The following is a 20,424-nucleotide window of genomic DNA, read 5'->3' as shown; positions in this document are numbered from 1 at the left end:
GTGGTGGAAAGATATGGTTTAATAAACCCCAGAGTCCTTTCCAGGACACACATGGAGAAAGTTCCCCCAGGAGTAGAGGGGGGAACTCCAATGTTTGATGCTGCCCTTGCGGTACAGGTGGCCTACAAAACCAGGGGTCCAGAGAGTCTTTCTTTGACAGACCCTACAAGCACTCTTGAAAGGAGGCCCGATCACCTACCTTTGGAGGTAATTTAGGGTCGATTCTCCAGGGAGCCTGGATAGGCTTAACAAAAGATACTTGCATGCAGAGGATTATCTCCATTGGTTATATAATCCCCTTTTCCCTTCCTCCTCCAATCTCAATGAAAATTCTTGATATTCCACCCAGTCAAAGGGAGCAGGCAGAAATTCAAATAGAAGAGCTGTTAGAGAAAAAAAAATCATCCAAGAGGTCCCACCAGACCAGATGGAGTCCAGAATTTACTCACTTTTTAGTGCCAAAGAAAACTGGGGACTGGAGACCAAATTTGGATCTCAGAAACTTATTCAATGCACCAAGTTTGGGATGGCCACAGTTCAGTCCATTCTCCCTTTTCTGAGCAAGTATGACTGGATGTGCTCAGTAGACCTTCAGGGTGTGCACTATCGCATAAAGAGGAACAGACGATCCAGAAGGTATTTACACTTCCGTCTGGGAGCCAGTCATTGCCAATTCAAGGTTTTGGCCTTAGGTCTCACCACAGCCCCCCAGGGTGTTCCTGAAATGTATTGCAGTAGTAGTAGCAGCTCATTTGAGACTGCAGGGATTCCAGGTGTTTCCATATCTATATGACTGGCTCATTACTGGCCCGACCAGGCATCAAGTAATAAGGGCAAGGGATCAGATTCTCCAGACGTGTTCCCATCTGGGGATAGCCATAAATTACAAAAAGTCTCAATTGGAACCAACTCAAAATTTTGATTCATGAGACCAATACTCAACATAAAGACCGTGATAGCTTCACATTCTCCCTCAAGGGTTCAGACTATAAGATCACAAGTCAGGAAAATAATCTGCAGGACCAAAATTTCAGCCCACTTGAGTCCTTCAAGCTCTAGGAGTGACAGTTATTAGTGCCTTCAGCCAGATTTTACATGAGGATTTTGCAATGGATGTTGGCTACACAGTGGTCGATACTTTACCAACCCATGTCAACTCTGATTCGGATCACTCAGATATGCAAGAGAGATCTCAGGTGGTGGATTCAGTCAGCTCACATTCTACAAGGCCATCAGTTCATCCCCCCTCAGCCCAAGGCCATAGTGACCACAGATACTTCCCAGATGGGGTAGGGGTACTTTCCGGGGAGAAAAGTCCAAGGCACTCGGTTGCCCGAAGAGGCCAATTTGCATATCAATGTCCTAGAGATGAGAGCAGTGCTTCTAGCATTGCAGGCCATTCAGAATGCTCTCCCTTCAGGGACGATTGCAATTCAAATGGACAGTATTCAGTAGTTTGGTGTATCAACACCTTGTGTCGAGAAGTGCTCAGAGTGTGGCAATGGGCGATCTCACCCAACCGCTTTCTCATAGAAATGCACATTCTGGGGAAGTCCAACATGATACCAGACAAGTTGAGCAAGTGCATTCTTCTACCTCACAAGTGGTCTCTCAACAAGAAAGGAACAGAAATGATTTTTCGTCAGTGGGGCCAGCCTTGCTGCAAAGTTTTTGCTTCTCCCCTAAACAACAAATGCAGCAGCTACTTTGCCATAATGCCCCCACAGGAAGAATCACTAAGGGATGCTCTACTTTATTATTGGCCCCTGGTCTACTATACGCCTATCCACCAATCCCCTTAATTTGAAAATTCATACAGAAAGCTGCCATGTTGAAGAGCAAAGGCATCCTCATTGGACCTTACTGGCCTCAACAGATTTAGTTCCCCTTCCTTTGGCCTTACTTACTTCACCAACCTTGGATTCTGGATCCAGTTCCAGACCCTCCTGTCTTGTGCAGCAGGCATTATCCATCCAGACATATCAAACCTCAGGCTGACAGCCTGGCTTCTCCAATTCTGTTAATAGCCAGACAACCTATGCTGTCTTCACTGGTCTGATATATGCTTTTATCTTCCCTTAATCCTTCTACATGTAAGCTTTATTCTAGTAAATGGAAAAGGTTTGTTTACTGGGCATAACAATACAACATTGATCCCTTTTCAGCTCTGATAAATAACATTCTTGAATTTTTGGCCCTACTTTTTAAAGAAAGAGCTAGTTTGTCAACAGTCAAGGTTCAGTTAGCAGCATTATTGAATTTTCACATTGGATGTGATGGTTCCTCTGTTGCCTCTCATAAGTTCTACAAAGCCTTTTTGTGAGACACTTCTCTTAAGACCTCCTTTAAAAGACCCTATTCCTCCATGGGACCTAAATCTGGTGCTTCAGGCTCTTACTCATCCCCCCTTTGAAGCAACAGCTAAATTTGACCTTAAATATCTTTCTTGGAAAACAATATTTCTAGTAGCCATTACTTCTGCCAGACGAATTTTAGAGAGTCAAGCTTTGTATTCAAAACCGCCATACTTGATTTTTCACAAGGATAGAGTTACATTACAAACCAGTGCATCCTTTCTTCCTAAGGTGGTGTCAGAATCCAATATCAATCGGTTCATTAATTTGCCAGTATTCTTTACTTATTTTTACTAACAAAAATAAATGCATGTTACACGTATTGGTTGCTCACAGCCAATTACATTTTTACCTACATAGAACAAAAACCATCAGAAAAATTGACCAATTGTTTCATTTGCAGAAGGAAAACTGGGAAAGCCAGTTGCCAAAGTAACTTTAGCCAAATGGCTGACTGTATTTCATTCATTTATAATAAATTCGGTATTACCTTGCCAAAACCTTACAGGCTTATTCAACTAGATCTGTGGCAACTTCTTAAACTTTCCAGTCTAGAGCGTCCATGGATGACATCTGTGCAGCAGTGACTTGGGCTATCCCACATACCTTTGTTACTCATAAGTTAGATCTGGTCTCTAGAGGTACAGCATTATTTGGTTCAACTGTGCTCAGGAATATCCTTCCTTAAAGTCCACCCGGGAGTTTAGGAAGCTGGGGAATCTGTCCCATCAGTTAAGGATAGAATGAAAATTGACAACATCAGATAAAGAAATTATGTACTCACCATAACTTTCCATCTTTATTCTTCCTCAGCTTCCTACCCATCAACCACTATCCTTTGAAAACTCCTGGAGGAATGAGTTGTAAGGGGACGTCACTTCCTTTATATTGAGATCCCGATATAGACTCCTCTTTATTTGTCTGCATGTGTAAATTTCTTACAATTCTTTTATGTATATACAACAGTATTTCTTCTGGTAAAGTCAGCAAACAAGATATGAGGTACTTAGGGTTGGTGTATTATGGGTAAGGGAGAAGCTCAAAAGTTTTAAATTGCCATGAACTTTCGCAAAGGCCAAGTCATATCCGACGGATCGGATCTGAACCCATCAGTTAAGGAAGAATGAAAATGGACAACACAGATAGAACATTATGGTGAGCATATAACTTTTTTGTAACTGCTCAGAAAAAAATCTTGGAACTTTGATAACTTCTTCGCCATCTGAAACTTTCCATTCCTTAAGGTTTTTGTTAAGGCTACTAATTTACACATGGATCCATGTCGATCTGGTTCTTGCTCTTAACCATAGCACTGAGGCTGTTCCTGTTAAGATAGTGAATGATCACCTTATGATTAGCGATTTATGTTGTTTTTAGTATCGTGGCCCTGCTTGACCACTGTGCAGTATTTGATACTGTTTATAGTTGTGTTCTGATTTAGTATTTGCATCCTTATTGTACTCTAGTCCTGGACTGGTTCTTAAATCTTTCAGCCCATATGTAGGGGGTAGCTACTGGCTGAATACCTCACAGTCCTACCCTTTAGAATGTGAAATGCCACAGGGCTCAGTTTTCTTTCCTCTGATTTTCAAAGTGTATATGCTTTGCTAAAACGATCTTATTAGGAGGAGGGAGGCTGGTTTATTATTGCTTTGCTGATGATACCTTCTTAGCCATCAGCAACATATCGCAAGTATGTATTTCATTGTAGAATATCCAAAAGTCATTCACTTTTGGCTGCCTAATGTTTGTTTGTCTTTTCGGCTTTTCCCAGTTAGGGGTCGCCGCAGCGGAACTCCAGTCCGCTAGTGATTGGCAGTTAATTTTATGGTGCCGAGTTGCCAGCCCGATGCCCAGCCTTCAGCGAAGGCACGCCCATACACGTATGTCTTTCAGATGTCCAAGACTGAGGCCATGTATATGTGCTTGTCACCATGAGGGATCCACCTGCTTTGTTGTTTCCATTTTTCATTTATGTTAGCTGTAAGTTTGTGTTTATTAAAACTGCATGATCTTTGAGTCCTCCTTGATAATCAACTGATATAAGAACCATGCATTAACTGTGTTTAAGTCATCTTATTTTCACCTGAGGAATATCTCCATGACCATGAACCTTATAGTTCAAGAGGGTTTTTATTTTGTCATTCCAGCTTTCTTCTTAGATTTTTTCATTAATTATTGTGGTTGTTTAATGAATTTATCATTTGGTTTAGTAATTCTGGGATTTTTTTTCTATTGTTTTTCGTATTTTCATAAAGTAATAAGGAAGCTCATCCCTATGTAGTCAACAATGTACAGCTGCTTAGAATCGAGATAAGGTATTGATAAATGTTCTTACAAGGTCCAGATTTCCCCCTAAAGGTTGTTACCTTCATTGTCTTTTTCCTCCAGAAATCTTGATATTGACGTATGTGGGCATTCTGCTACCTCTAACAAAAAAAAAAACCTCTTTAGGCAAGCTAGGAATCTCAAGGCTTTTATTTAAGTATTGCTAGGTAATAGGATTGGACGAGTGGCTACTTCTCACTGCTTCAACAAGGAAACCTAAAAAATCTCTTTGCTGTGTTCAAATGGTAAAGAAAATAAATGTAAAAGTTCCCTGGAAAATATAAAAAAACCTTTAGAAATTGGAGGAAAAAAATGTTCCTCAGATGCTGTTGTAGGCACCAAACAGGGACAAGTGGCTAAGGCCATTATCACCCAGACAGTTATCGTAGCTGGGCCTTTGTTCCCCTAGGTTACAAAAGTATAGTTTACTCCCTCACTCCCCACCATGACTCAGGTGGTGTCTGGTATAGCTACTTCTGCTATCACATCAGTCCAGGTTGTTATAAAAGAGGTTTCATTGGAGATCCAGAGCCTGCTAATGCCTCTGCTGTTGTGAAGATGGTGACAGTACTGGCATCTGAAGTACAGACTATGGATACAGGTTTCTGAACTGTATATCAGAGTGCTTTCCAGTCAAGTGTTGGTTGTCAGACATCTACAAGAGCTCAAGTGAATATGGCTCCAGGGTCCATTCCACACTGTAACCGTAGGTTTGTCCACTACTGTATTAGGGCCTTCTGAGGCCTTGATGTCCATTCATCTGGCATCTGAAGTACAGACTATGGATACAGGTTTCTGAACTGTATATCAGAGTGCTTTCCAGTCAAGTGTTGGTTGTCAGACATCTACAAGAGCTCAAGTGAATGTGGCTCCAGGGTCCATTCCACACTGTAACCGTAAGTTTGTCCACTATTGTATTAGGGCCTTCTGAGGCCTTGATGTCCATTCATCATATATGCAAAGATTGACCTACTGTGCTTACCATAATTTTCTGACAGAGGGTGCCCAATTCACTGAAGTCTGCCATTCATGTGCCAGAAAGCTTTTATTTACCCTTCACTCACAGAAGATTTGCCAAAAATTATTTTACTGTACTTCAAAGAGCAGCAAGTCCTGACCATAGATTGTGGACGTACCTCTTAACCTGTCAGTGCAAGAAATCCAGACAAAGTCTAAAATAATGTTGCCTCAAAGGCTCAAAAATAGGGGCAAATTTTTAAGTATTGCTTTTACAAACTTAGAAAGTTGCTAGAATAACAGGTCTTGTGTTTCCATACATTTTCCGAAGGATATGAAGTCTGAAACTCAAGTGTAAGTCATTATTTAGTTACTTAAATCCTCTTTGATTTAGCAGAAAACCACACATTTTGAGGAAAAGATCAAAAATATGAGGCAAAAATCTAGACAGTTGAGAGGTACGATCATCGACGTTTTGTCTTGTGGATGTTGGGATTCCTGAAACAGCCCAGCCCTTAGGATTCCTCTGGTTTAGAAGAGGATGATGAGAACTTAGTGTGCAGATATTTGATGCAGTCTGTTCTTATTTTCTACTCTGATTATTAAGACCATTTATATTTTGGATCCCTACATGAGGAATGGCATGCTTATCCCTTCTGAAGGATCATTTAAGTGATTGGAAGGGGGAGTGGGCGATGTCTTTCTTCCTTGAGAACAGAGATGTATAATTTATAGTGATCAAACAACCCAGGCCATCTTTCATCCTTGCCATGAGGTTTTTCAAGGATGTGCTCCACAGTGGTACTTTAGAACCAGATTCACAGTCCTAGCCCCAAAAGACCCTGTTAAACGTTTATTTATTTATTTGTGTTTTATAGTCTTTGACCTGGTAGATGGGCTGAACAAATGTCTCATTTTAACCACAATCCAGGTCACAGCTGGCAAGTAAAATAGGTGCCCCTCATGAGCAGCAAGTAACTTTAAAAAATGAATACATTTAAGGTAAGTGTAGCAATGCAAAATGAGTATACAGAGGGAAGCATTGTATCATAATAATTCAGTGTAGGCTGATTACAGTAACATAAAAAAGTTAGACTAATACAAAAAAGAGCTAGCTTGACACCAGATTTTGCAATATTTAGAGTTCCTAAGGTAATAGTGTGTGTGATGTTCAGTAAGGTACTAAACAGAGGTATTCTGAAGGTAGAGTTTTTTTCACAGTGACATTGCATTCTTTTTTTTCCCCCCTTTTGTGAGTGTTAAAAGACCGATTTCTTATTTAGGGAAGGAGTAAATTCCATACAGCTGAAGAAAGCATATGGAAAGCCCCTTCTTTGCAGCTTATAGTGACAGAGGATCTAAGCAGAGTTGTGGCATTCTTGATATTATTGCGTAGTCACTAATGGTTATTAGTCATAGTAAGGAGATGAACAAGATGAGGGCAGAAAGTTAGCAAAAGTGTTGAAAGAAGTGAACCAGCACATAGGTAAATCCAGTGACACACCAACTATATTCAATAAGAAATCACTGCAACCAGGGTGGAGTAAATGCACTTGTAATACCCACAAGTACCTAAAATTTACATGTGAATATTAAAAGGATTTTAAAGTGTGTTTACTCCACCCTGATTTCCAGTGATTTCTTATTTCTCATTAAATGTAGAAAAAGTAGCTTATGAATAGATGTGGTAGATAGGAAGGATGCCCTAAAATTGAGATGAAATGAATTTCTGGAGAGAACTAAGTTACATTGGTGTGTTGAAGAATGTGGGTGTTTTTAAAGGGGTTATAGTTATTCAAGTTGCTAAATCAGAGAGAGAGCGAGAGGGACATTATTCAAACTTCAGTGATACACTGGATGAAGAGATATGTGGGTCTGTAGGAGTTTCAGCTGCTGAAGTACTTTGAGGAATACACTATTACAACAGTCTAAGCTATTTGGGTTATATTTTGCTAAGGATATGACCAATTCGCCACTTATCAAGGACAGAGGATGCCTTCCATGTGCTCTAACTTCCAGGAGCTTGAGCAGAGTTCCATATAAAAGGCAGTTATAAAAAGCTTCTGAACTTTCTTGCTGCCAAAGTGCTCTCCTTCTAAGGCTTTGTGGACCTGATGGTTGGACATGGTCTGTGATTCAGTTCTGGGCAGATAACTCCTCTTATGGGAAACCCATCCACTATTTTTTTTTTTTGGGGGGGGGGGTTATTTTGTTTTGATGGTCATTCTGTACCAGAGAATTTTATTACTGTGAATGCTTGTGGAAATATGTTTGTTTAAATCTTTTTTTTTTTTCAACTTTTTCTAGTAATCTTGCATAGAGTTCATGTGCTAGGGGCATATACTGCTTTTGGGGACTGTCAGGGAGGTGTTTTGTTTTGTTGAGGTAAAAAAAAAGACATGCTTTAATTGGGCACCAAGTGTACAGATTCTTGCAGAATCTGCTAACAATCTCTGAGGCTTCCTTTGAATGTATATCTGTGGCTCAGTTACAAGTCAGTGTTTCAGGGAGTCTTTGGGTGTCAAACCAACTGTGGTTTTAACTCAGCTGCCAATATAACTCTTTTATAGTTAGATTTTGTTCTTCGAACTGCTCATTGTTTTTCCCTCTGGTGTAGCATATACAGCCACTTAGGATATTAGGGGTGTAGAATTACCCTCTGTGGGCAAGGGAAAATCATTCTTGTTGGTCCTGGGGAGGAGGTAGGTGAAGGTTTACTACATAGCCAGGAAAGGGAGCCTCAGCCTGGGATACTGTCTGCTTTGGGTTGGTTCTTTTCCACGGAGGTTTCTAGGAAAGGAAACAAAAAATAAACTACTTGGCTACCATTGTTTCTATTTCAATGGATAGGGAAGCTTTGGTAGGGAATTAATTTCTGCTTTTTCTTTATATGCTTTTTAGAAAAGAAGAGAAAAGGGCTTCCTTCTCTTTCTGGCTCCAATTTTTAGTCAGAAGAGCAAGGATTGATCAGAAAATGTTATGTTTTAGGATTTCCTTCATAACCTGATGATTCTGATTTGAGAAAGATTTTGCTTCAAATTTCCCTCCAAAAGACTTTTTTTTCAGAAACTTTATCTAAAATGAAAGAGTTTTTCAATGAGATCACAATAAAATTCCTGTTGCCCAGCAGCAAATGACTTGTTGAATATTCTGCATTCCTGTTGCCCAGCAGCAAATGATTTGTTGGATATTCCTCAATCTGCAACTGTTCCTCCACTTTTACATCTACTATAGAGAGAGGTTTCCTGACAGCTTGTAATTTACCCTACAGTCAACCTCCTGCTCTTAGGAAATCTGATAGGTTCAACAGGGTACCTTATTCTCACAAATATTTGTTTTCTAACCCTAAAGGCAGATAATGCCACAATTTCCTTATCTAAAACTGCTCCTGCTATATAAATTACTTAATGCTAATTCTGTTCCCTCTGACAAAAATAAAAACGCTTTTAACAAATTTGAGAAAGTTTATTCTTCTGCTGCTTAATATTCAGAATTTTAAATTGCCAAACTCACATGGTGTTTACTTATTTTTTTGAGAATATGAAAAGGTTAGCCTTCCCTCTTCTGAGGTGAAAAATTCCTTAAATGTCTTCCTTCTAGTTGCTTCTCATGTACTGAAACATGCCTTAAGTGTTCTTATAATGCTGTCGATACTGTCTCCAGGGCTGCTGCTTCTAGGTCAGTCATGAGAAGATTTGCTTGGTTAGATTTTCAAAATCTTCCTGAAGATGCTAAAATAGAAATTTTAAATTCTCCCCTAAACAAGGAAGTTCTGTCTGGCCCTCCTGAGGTGCTTAAGAAATTTGATGAGTGGGGAAAGTTGATTCAAAGGGTGACTTAAAACTTCCAACCTTCAGTTTTTAAGAAATGTTTCAGTTAAGATTGTACTTTGTTTCACAATATGTGTAGTTAGCTGTGATTTGCTACCTGAAAAAAAGCTGTACGTTTGGTGCATCTAATGAACTTATGAGCTGTCCATCAGGCTCTGCAGAAGTTGAACTTCTCATGTAAGGAAAGTGTGGGGAGACAAATATTGTCAAGACTTTTTGTATGTCATTTTGAACTGGCTACCATTGCTGGAAAAGCATTCATGACATGCTGATAATTGACGTCTGATGTGGTCACTGAGAAGTTGAACTTCTCATGGAAGAAAAGTGTGGGGAGTGTGACGACCGCGCCCTGGCCCAGCAATCAAGGAGCCTTAATCCTCACCACTAACACCAGGGAGGTCGTCTCCTAGAACAGGAAAGGATAACTAATACACACAGTAAAGTGCAATTTCCCTTAAGTGCACACAGAGATATCAGTCAGTCTGGGGCTGGTTTGCTCCCTTGCTCAGCTGGTCCCCCCAATAAGACTCCCCACTGGCACAGCTATAGGGTCCAGGTCTCAGCCTAACTGGGCAAGCTAAAACCTCCAGTACCCTCTCTGTCCAACCAGTGCTTCGTGTCCCTGCCAAGTAGCTGACACAACACACACACACTTTGAGATAAGTATTTATACAACTTCACAGCCACTCCTGGGAAAGGCTGACACAGATTCTACAACTGTGCCCCTTTACCCAGACTATACGGTAGTAATTACTGCCACCACCCAGTTAATAATATCAGCTACAAAAAGGCCTTTAAAAGGGTGTCCAATTATTACTGTGCAATATTAATATCCAATGGTAGTATGACTAAACCGTCTCAAGGCTTAATTTGGAGTGACCGACAGTAAACTCTATAAATATGCAATGTATTCTAGAGCTTATCTCTACACAAAGCAGCCACAGGTAGAAGGTTTTAAAAATATTTAATAATAAATAATTAAAACACAAGACAAAACTACTACACCACAGAGATATCTAAGAGTTCAGAGATCACACCGAAGCTTAAAATAATACAGTAGGACAGGTCTGATTTCAAAGAAAAATACCTAATTAATCTTTACTAGCTTTAACTATTCCTACATGAAATCACAGTGCTACAATCCTACATACATAAAGAGCATAAGCAGTGCTGGGTTAGATGTCCAAAGTCAAAATGCTTTTTGTCTCTTGTGAGAAATAGTATTTAAACATTGCTCACAAACATGTCTCTGGGTCCTCCCCAGATTACATCATTTTTGACACTTGCTCTGAGTTCTCAGGCTAATAGAAACCCCATTTACATTATTTAGCAAGCTAACACCTGCACAGGAGAATGCAACACTAAAAAGCATTTCATATATACACTCTGAAGGCATTCTGTCTATTGTGTTAAGACAGCCAGCCTGACCTAAGCGGAACCAACTTTAAAGATCAATGAATATCATAAAATCATTTCAATTTCAAAAGACACATTTGAAAGGCTTGACTTAGTTTTTCTTTACAGCAAGGGGGCAATTATGTAGCAGTCTTGAAGTTTACATTTTACAGTGTTTTTCTTTCATTTAAAAACACCCGCCTGTATTTTACATTTATTTATACAAATGATAGAATTATGTATTAAATTATATTTGACTAGGCTGGCAGCCTTCATCTGTCTCTCCCCAATCGTCACAGGGAGACCAATATTGTCAAGACTTTTTGTATGTCATTTTGAACAGTGGCTACCATTGCTGGAAAAGCATGCATGACATGCTGATAATTGAAGTCTGACCTGGTTACTGGATCCCTGTATCTGTTCTTTTTGTGCTACATTCCTGCATTCAGTTACATACAGTCACTGAGTACAGCTTGTGCCCTACAGAAATTGTTTGATTTTATTATATTGTAATGGTCAACATTGCCAAATTATGTATTTATATTTATTATATTAAGTGTTTTTTTCTAAGCGATTTAATAATTATATGTGCAATGGTCCAAGTGTTTGAAAGTAAATAGCTGTGTTTGACTCTTGATTTTCTTGATAGTATTGAAGAACTCCGGCAGCATTTGGTAAATGTGAGAGCTTCCTTTCAGAATAGAACATTATCTTTGCACAGGTAAGATTTTCTTTTTTATTCAAAAATACAGAGGAAAACAAAAGAATGTGTTATAGAAATAGATAACGACAAAAATGAATACATATTGTATGTTGTAAACCATGCTTAGAATACCATTTTGAGTTATTTATATCAGATAATGACATTCCAAGCTATATAGATTCTTAAATTACTTGTTATGAAGTGAATGTTCAGGTGTCAATGAACAACTAACAATAAAACAAGACAATGTTGATGGTATCGGCTGTTGTTTTTGATTTACCCAGTACCCCTAAAGCTGCAGCATCTATGCTGTGTAACTAGAAAGCCTCTGCTAGATGTCCTTCCAAGTTATTGTTGTAGTATTCATAACCTAAGAGTTTTCTTCTTATCTAACTTTTTTCTTTAGTGCTGTTGGGCTCATGTCATCCAGAAAGGGAAAGCATCAGTATGGGATACAGATTCCCCATAAAGACGGTCACAACCGTTGTATTTTCTGTTTGGGTGCTTCACACGACTATACCCAGTGTTTTGTCTGCCAAGCTTTTGTCTCTAATACTGTACACGGTCATCTGTTCTCTTTATCTATTTACCTTGGAAGCCAGCTTCTTAAGTTGTTGGCTCATGGTGTTGTATTGGAATCTTCCCATCTCAAGGCTAAAAAACATAGGTCAGATATGGCTGCTGTTCAGCCTTCCCGAGACATCTCTCTCAACACTAATGAAAGCCTAGAGGATCATCCAGTGGTTGCCTCATTTTCTTTTGCCACAACTCTGTTGGAGGAAAGCATGGATCTGACTTCTCACATGTCTTCGTAGGCTGTATAAATGTCTGCTCCTGACATTGATGGGAACCTTGGCTGATTATTTCCAGGAGATCAAGGGGGATTCTGCAGATGTTACTTGATGGAGGGAGATACCTACTACACTTATTGAATGTCACAAGGAGTCTGTCCTTCTAAAGGTATTTCATGCGGATGTCCCACAGAAAAAGAAAACGAAAACCAAGCATATTTACCCTGTTGCTAAGGATCCCTGATGTGAATGGTAGGATTTTTCTTCGGTTATTTAATGCTTTAATGGCTTTAAAGCGTCCTCGAAGGTTGTCTGAGTCTGCCCTGTCTTGGTCTTCCATTCCTGTTAAAAGACCGTAGGAACCAGATTCTTCAGATGAGAATCTGGAGTCTGGGAAAGAGTCCCTGGCTTACTCTTCTCATAATTATTCCCCCTAGGACTATGGTTCAGAGGAATAGGATTCTATTAGTCCAGACTCCCCTTTGGAGGAACTCTTTTGTAATACTGTTGCTCGCATGATGTAATATAAGTGGGATTGTTCTTAAGTCTCTGACATTCAGAAAATGCATTATGAGCTCCTACAAGATGGCGTCTCGTAAGCCATCAGCTGTTCACTGTTCTGGCTGCCCTCCTGAATACCTTTTCAGCAACTTCTGTGACCCCTAATTCTTGGCCCCCTGCACTCTGGCCCTTCTGTAGTGTCTTTTTTTCTGACAAGCCCTTCAAGCAATTGCCCTCAACTAAGTTTCTCCTTTCAGATAAGGATAGTAGGGCCATGGAGAGGCTGGGCAAAAATTTTTGTATCATTGCTACTTTATCCTTTTGGGTCATCAACTACCAGACTTCTATGACTAGGTATGTTTTAGCCATTCTCTCTTAGGCTTCCAAGGTGGTTTCTGACCTGATTTTGAGGGGAAGGCTTCTGCCCTTTCCCTGTTGGGCTGTACCTGTCAAGCTGCTCACCATGGTATCAAATGCAGCTACACCGCAGCTGATGCCTCCTGCAGGGCTGCTGCCTTGATTCTGTTATGAGGCGTTACCCTTTGACTTCTTCAGGCTTTGCCTGATGACATTAAAGCCAAACTGTTGGATTCTCCTGTGGATAACAGAAAATCTTTTTGGGGCTGCTGCTACTGCTGCTGAACTTTTCGTGTCTGTACAGGACGAGGGTAAAGTCTCGCAGGAGTTGAAACATATTTTTGGTTCTCCTTTTTCTATGTTTCACTGGAATTATCCCTCCAAATCTCTTTTTGTTCATAGAAAGTCTCGCCCTGCACCTGTGAGTAAAAAAGGGTTCTAGACGTGTGTGGCTCCTGCTAAGTCTACTCAAATCTGTACCTCCCAAAACCTGCTTTTCAGGATAAGCCAGGTTCCATTTGACAGTTTGTTTCCCCTTTTCCTCAGCCAAGTTCCCTTATCCCTCCATTTTTCCTTGTCTTTTCCAAATTGGTTAAACATCACAACAGTTTCTTGAGTTCTGTCCATTATCTGCCAGGGATATTTCATGCTTTGGAAATCCCTTCCTCCCTTTTTGGGCATCCCCAAACCTCCTTGGGAACAACTTCCTCCTTTTCCCAGAGGTGCTCCATTCACTTGGTCCAGAGCACCATTCAAGCTGTGCCTCCTGCCCAGGTAGGGAGTTTTTTTTTTTTTTTTTGTATTCCCGAATGGTTTTGGTTCCCAGAAAGGAGGGCACTTGGAGGCCAATTCTGCATTTTTCCCAGCTCAGCACCTTTCTCAAGATTCTTTCCTTTCAGATGTCCTGTTTTCAGATTTTATTTCCCCAACAGCAGACCTGCAACCAGTGGTGTTCCACATGAATCAGTCCTGGGACTTCTACTGTTTGGAATCTGTTTCTCCACAGTGCAAGCTAAAACTAAAGGTCTGTGGCTGACAGAGTTTGCTGATGACTGCAAACTGGGAATGGTCATAGTATCTCCAAACAATATCAACATCCTACAAGAGGTTCTTACACAAACAAGTGACTGGTGCCAAAGTCATGGCTTTAAATTCAATGCAAAAAAAAAATTATTATAGTCTCTTTCAGTAAAAGTGATGCTCCTGATAACTGCCACATCAGTGACAACACCCTAACTACGCATTCAGTGGTGTGAGACCTGGGCATAAAGGTGGACAGCAACCTTACCTTTGATCACCGTGTCTCCACAGTGGTAAGAAGGGCATTGCTTCCAGAAAAAAAGAAGTTATAACCTCCCTGTTCTCTTCCCTCCTCAGGCTAATAATTGAGTACAATGCTCCTTTTGGTATGTACCTTTCCAAGCACCTACAGCTGTTGGAGAGACCACAAAGGTTCCGCACAAGGAAAATTCAAGGTCTTCAGTGTCTGTCTTATTAGGATCATCTGAAATCTCTGCCACTTTATTCTGTTCCATGCAGACTACTCAGAGGTGATCTCTGCCTTGCGTATAAGGCAATATTTGACCCTGCTTTATTGGAAATGCTGCATATCCGCAAGTCAAATGATACACGGGTTACTCCCTCTAATTGCCTTAACCTGGTGTGTAACATTAATAGAACCTGCTGGAGGGACAGATTTGTCTCCCATTGGGTACACCACCTTTGGAACAGACTCCCACTTCATGTCAAGCAAACCACCTCACTGGCCGTCTTCAAACACAATCTGGACGATTGGATGGGTAACTGTAAATTCAACCCAGAGGTTTTACTTGTGTCCCTGTTGAACAGGGGTGATAGGCGCCGATCGTGGAAATAAGGGTAAAACTTGGCTAGGCTTGTAAGGGCCCTAGGGTCCATTAGCCTAGTAACCTCCTGTGATACTTATTCTACCCCAGGCCTTTCGAGTCTCTCTGGACCCCAAAGATGCCTTCCTTAATATCCCCATGCATCCCCTTTTCAGGAAATGTTTACATTTCTCTATTTCTTCCTTGCATTTTCAGTTCTCTACTTGCCGTTTGGCTTCTCTACTGCCCCAAGGGTATTCATCAAATGCCTTACTCCTGTCATTGACTTTTGCAGGATGAGAGGACTTCAAATCTTTCCCTAACTGGACAATCTGCTCATTCAAGCCTCTTTCCTGATACACTGCTTCAGGATCTCTAGTTTACTATTTCCCTGTCACAGAGTCTGGGATTCACCATAAACTTCCAGAAGTCATCTCTGACAACTTCTTAGGATCATAATTTCCACAGTTGCAAGCTTCAGACTATCCCCATGTTGGCGTCTCTGCCTACCCCCCAAGGCCCTGACTCTCAGTCTTCTTTTAGTCTTTTCTTCCTCTGGCTACAGTCATAGCTAGGGACTTTCTTAGGGTCCTCACATTCATGGCTTCCGTGCTTGCCCTGGCTAAGCACCACATGGGAAAGCTTCATTGATACCTCAAGTCAGTCTGCCTCCAACATTGCTACCCCTTGGACTTCCTGATACCCTTCTGTACCCTTCCTTCCCTCTCTGTCTCAAGCTTGAGCTTTAGTGATGGATTTGTTAACTTTCTCTTAGTCTGGGACTTCCCTTCCAAGCTCCTGTCCCAACTTGAAGGCTCTTTAGTGACGCCTCAAACTGGGGATTGGGGGTCCTCCTGCAGCTCTCTTCAGGTTCAGAGTCTGTATCCTCTTTAGGTTGGATCACATCAGTATAAAGGAAATGAGGGTTCTGCTTCTAGCTCTTCAGGCTTTTCATTCCCTTTTTTCATTTCAGGCCCCTCATAATTTTCACAGACAACATCACAGTGATATGGTATGTCAACAAGCAAGAGAGTACAAGGTCCTATCTTCATAGATTGGTACTAGGCTATCAGCCCTAGGGACTATACAAGCCTAGCCATAACAATTCCCTGGCTATTTCTTCTCACACTATTTACTTCCCTGGACCCCTGTCTAGCAGGGCGACTGACGTGATCCCTGGGGTGAATTTCCTTTCTCCCATCCAATCGCCAAGGTTCCTTTTGAAGAAGGCCAAAGAGGCACTCTGCTTGACATGTATGGGCAATCTATTCCAGAGTCTGGGGAGTCTCTGGGTCAGGAACCTATCCCTCCAGCATGTTTTGTTTAGTGTGATGACAAGGTTTAGATCCCTGGAGCGTGTGGCTCTGAGGGATTGGGATTTCTTTAAGTGTAGCATGTCCAACAGCTCTGGGTTTGACATGGTCTTGTATGTTAAGCAGAGATCGCCTCTGAGTAGAAGATATGCGACAGAGTATAGCTGGAGTTTTTTAAGGCGGTCAGCGTAGGACATCTGCTATAGGCCTGTGATTCTTTTAGTGAGGTATTTCTGAGGCCTTTCCAGTTGTTGCAGATGTCTTGAGAGGTACATACCAAACAGGGCGTTGTATTCTATAATGGGTCTAATGAGGCATGAGTACAGTGGGACAATGACCTCCTTTTTTCTGGATGAAAAGCCCTTAGTGATGAGGTGTGCCACATAGAAGGATTTCCTGACTGTTGTGGCGATGTGGTTATCGAAGGTGAGACCACTGTCCACCTGTGTCCCTAAGTCTCTTATCACACTTTCGGTGTTTAGTGTACTGCCGCCTATGTGGTAATTCACGGATACATGTTTTTTCTCAAAGGGGATAACTATACATTTCTTGGCATTGAGCTTGAGCCCATGGCTCTGGCACCAAGCATCTGTTTCTGTAAGACCCTTTTGTAGAGTATCCACATCATTTGGGGATTCAATAATGGCTCCCAGTTTGCAGTCATCTGCGAACTTTGTTAGCCAGAGTCCCTTAGTGTTGGCCTGTACTTCAGAGAAGTAGATGCCAAACAAGAGCGGTCCCAGGACTGAACCCTGAGGTATTCCACTTGTCAGTTGTCTGGAGCTGGATTTGGGGTCGGCTAGTTTTACAGTGTGGGTTCTATCAGTAAGCCAGTTAGAAACCCATTGGGTGACGTAGGGATTAATGCCCAGCCTAGTAAGTTTATCTATGATTCCAGAGTGGGAGATGGTGTCAAAGGCCTTGGCAATGTCTAGATAGGCTGTCTGGACCACCTTACCCTTGTCCATGGCTCTTCAGACCATCTTTTTTTGCAAACTGGATTTTCATGTCTAGGATCAAGAGACTCTTCAATCCGGTTACATTACTTTGGAGCACAATCTAGTGGCAGACTCTTTGTGCAGGTCCAGCACACAAGCTCAGGAATGAATGCTTCACAGAGATGTGTTCCTGGACTTTGTCCATCAGCGGAGTATTCCTCAGGTAGACCTTTTTGCCTCCCCTCTGAACAGGCAACTTCCTTTATTTTGCACAGAGTCTCAAGTCCTCTGGCTTTGAAAGTGGACATCCTATCTATTCCTTGGAAGGGGATATTTCTGTACACCTTCCCTCTCCATCTTCTGTTATCATGAATCTTGCATAATGTCAGACAAGACTCTCCCTTTTGGCCCAGACAGCATTGTTTCTCCCCTTCTTTCTCACTGGGCCAGGAGCAGTCACCATCAGTTACCTCAACTGTTGGATTTTCTCATACAAGACAAGAAGGTTTCTTATCCATCGTCACTTATCCACCATTCAGCTTACACTGTGAGTGATGGGGTTTTTATCCCTTTTAGCCACCTGTTTTCTGAGGATGTACTTTGAGTCTTGTAGGAGGCCAGGAACAGGAAACCCACTATCAGGAAATCATGTATTTCCAAATGGAAAATATTTTCTGTCTGGTGCCTCTGTCACCATCAGGGTCTCCTATCTGTGAAGGTTCCATTGGTTCTGTCTTTGTGTAATCTGCTCCTTGCTTGGCTAGCATATTCTTCAGTAAAGCTCATCTGTCAGCAATCTCTGCTTGTCTGCCCTTGACTCTTCCTCTGGCCTCTAGATTTGAGGTTGAGCAATTTCTATAAGGCATCCTTAATGTCAGGCCTCTCAAGAAGCCAATTCCACCTTCCTGGGACCTCAGTTTTGTACTTGAAAAATTCTCTTAGGCTACTTTTGAGCCTGCTTCTTCAGCTTCCTTACAACATTGTACTTTGAAGACTGTTTTTCTTTTGGCTCTGACTTCATCCAAGAGAGTGTAGCTGTTCCTCCTTTCTTAGTTTTCCACAGAGGCAGGGTGTCGTGTTATGCCCAAGGTGGTCAATGAGTTGCCCCTTAATCAGCCTGTTAATCTGCTTTCCTTTTTCCTTCTCTTCACTTTGCCAGTGAGAAGGTTCTCCCTACCTTGGATTTGCATAGACAGCTCGGATATTATTTGGATAAAACTAAAGTCTTTCACAGATCTGAGAAGCTTTTTGTTTCCTTTCATCTCAGATCCTTGGTTTTGGCTGTTTCTAAGCAAGCCATCTCTCTGTGCGTTTGTAACACCATTTCTTTTTTCTGTTTTGTTCCTTTCATTAAAAATGTCTTTGCTCATCAGTAAAGGGTCATTCTACCAGGGTTGTTGCCTCCTCTGGTGCGTTGTGAATACAACTGTGATAAGGAAGGACATAGTATAGTTGTGCAAAATCTTACCGTAACAGTAGTAGATGTCCTTCTCTTTACTGTTGCAGTATTTGCTCCCTCCCTCATGCCCCCTGTGCTCTAGCCTGTTCTTTTTTGCCCTCCTGATTGAGGAACACTTTTCCTTCCTGATGCACATGTTTTCCTTGTCCCTAGTGGAATTCTGTTCTTCCTGGGGCTTTTTTATTTCTGACTGTGCATGTCCATATGTCACCTTTATGCCAGACGTTGGGCTACCCTTGGCAGGAGAACATTATGAATACTGCAGCAGTGAAGAGAAGGGCATCTACTGTTAGGGTAAGGTTTTGCACAACTGTACTTTATAGGACTGTAAGTCATTTGTTTGTTTTCCGATATAGTTTGAGACATGAAGCTGTGACTACCTGTTTTCTCCTAAGAAAATTATATTTTGCTGAGTTTTGTGTTTTTCTACTGTTTTCCTTGTATTCAAGAATTTCAGGTGTACATTTTTATCTGCAGGGTTTCATTTATATGCACTCAAGCTTTATCCCTCTGCCTAAGCAATACTTTTCTTTCAGCGGTGAGCCAAAGACATTTTTGTTCTCACACTGGTGTGAATGATTTGTCCTGAATCGCAACTAAGCTAGTGGACAAACAGAGGTATAGGTGTTATTGATGTTTATTTCATTCTATGTGGGAGACTACTGCCATTCATTTTATGCTGGAAGCTAGTCTCTCCTTCCCAAATCAGAAAAAGCGTAGATTCCACATTTTCAGGTTTCAAGAAGCCACTGAGATGTTGGCAAAGTCTTGCTTTATAAAAGAGAATTTATTCAGTAGTGCACAATGATTGTTTTAGTTTATTTGCTTTTACAATAAGTAGTGAAATTAAATTGGTAGGCATAATTTAGTACCAAACTTATTTCATCTAGTGGGATGATTCACTGTGTTAAGAAATCTGTTCAGTTGGTGACCATTTTCACCAGAAGCATGTTTCAACTAAAGTCACAAAGGATGGTAGTATTGTTTTATTTAACCTTAAGGAGCATATTAGTTGTAGCGGTGTGCTCTAGTTAGAGCAAATTGGATGGTAAGGGAATGTAGACTACCCCCATGTGAAGATCATTGTGGTTACCTAGTTGTAGCTATGCCATTACCCAGTTTGAGGAATCTTCAGACGTTGGACAAGCAGTAGTAGTGTTTGAATATTAATGTTTTGTAATAAAAATAGATCATTCAGAGGCTTCCAAGATGGCTGCACATTAAGTAACAGCTTAATTCTAGCTCTGTCAGTCTAAAAACAGAAACTCAGCAGAGAAGGCCAGTGGACTTTTGTGTTTCTGGCTCAGTTTCAGTAAGTGCATTGCCTGGATTCCAGGTAAAAAGAAATACAGAGGGCCTGAAGGAAGATCAGCTACAAAAGGTGAGGAAAAAACACTGACTGGGAAAAGTGCCGCAGCTGTTCAGCAAAAAGCAGTGCAAACTCCAGACATGACTTCAGTAACCTAGAGGAAAGTATATGACAACTGCACACAGATCTGGTTAAAGTAAACAAAACACTAATGGAGTATTTCAACTCATACAACGAAAGGCTGTAAAAAATGGAAGAAGCTTTAAACAGATATTCAGATGAGGTAATAAAACTGCAAAAATCAGAGGCTGAAATGAAGAAAAGGCTGACTGAATATGACACTGT

At 41.1% G+C, this 20,424-nt stretch overlaps 1 protein-coding gene across 3 annotated transcripts in view; it reads left to right on the top strand.

Moving 5' to 3' along the window:
• CENPH (centromere protein H) overlaps positions 1 to 20,424 on the top strand; it is a 620,329-nt gene that overhangs the window by 157,771 nt on the left and 442,134 nt on the right. For all 3 annotated transcript variants that reach the window (XM_044075457.1, XM_044075459.1, XM_044075458.1), the window contains one exon: positions 11,514 to 11,585. In XM_044075457.1, the coding sequence (XP_043931392.1) occupies positions 11,514 to 11,585 (72 nt within the window). The remainder of the gene's footprint in view (positions 1 to 11,513; positions 11,586 to 20,424) is intronic.

This window comes from Protopterus annectens, chromosome 6.part1, assembly GCF_019279795.1.
Source record: "Protopterus annectens isolate FY-2018-M chromosome 6.part1, PAN1.0, whole genome shotgun sequence".
Lineage (NCBI taxonomy): Eukaryota > Metazoa > Chordata > Ceratodontiformes > Protopteridae > Protopterus > Protopterus annectens.
This window is presented reverse-complemented; position numbering and strand designations above follow the sequence as displayed.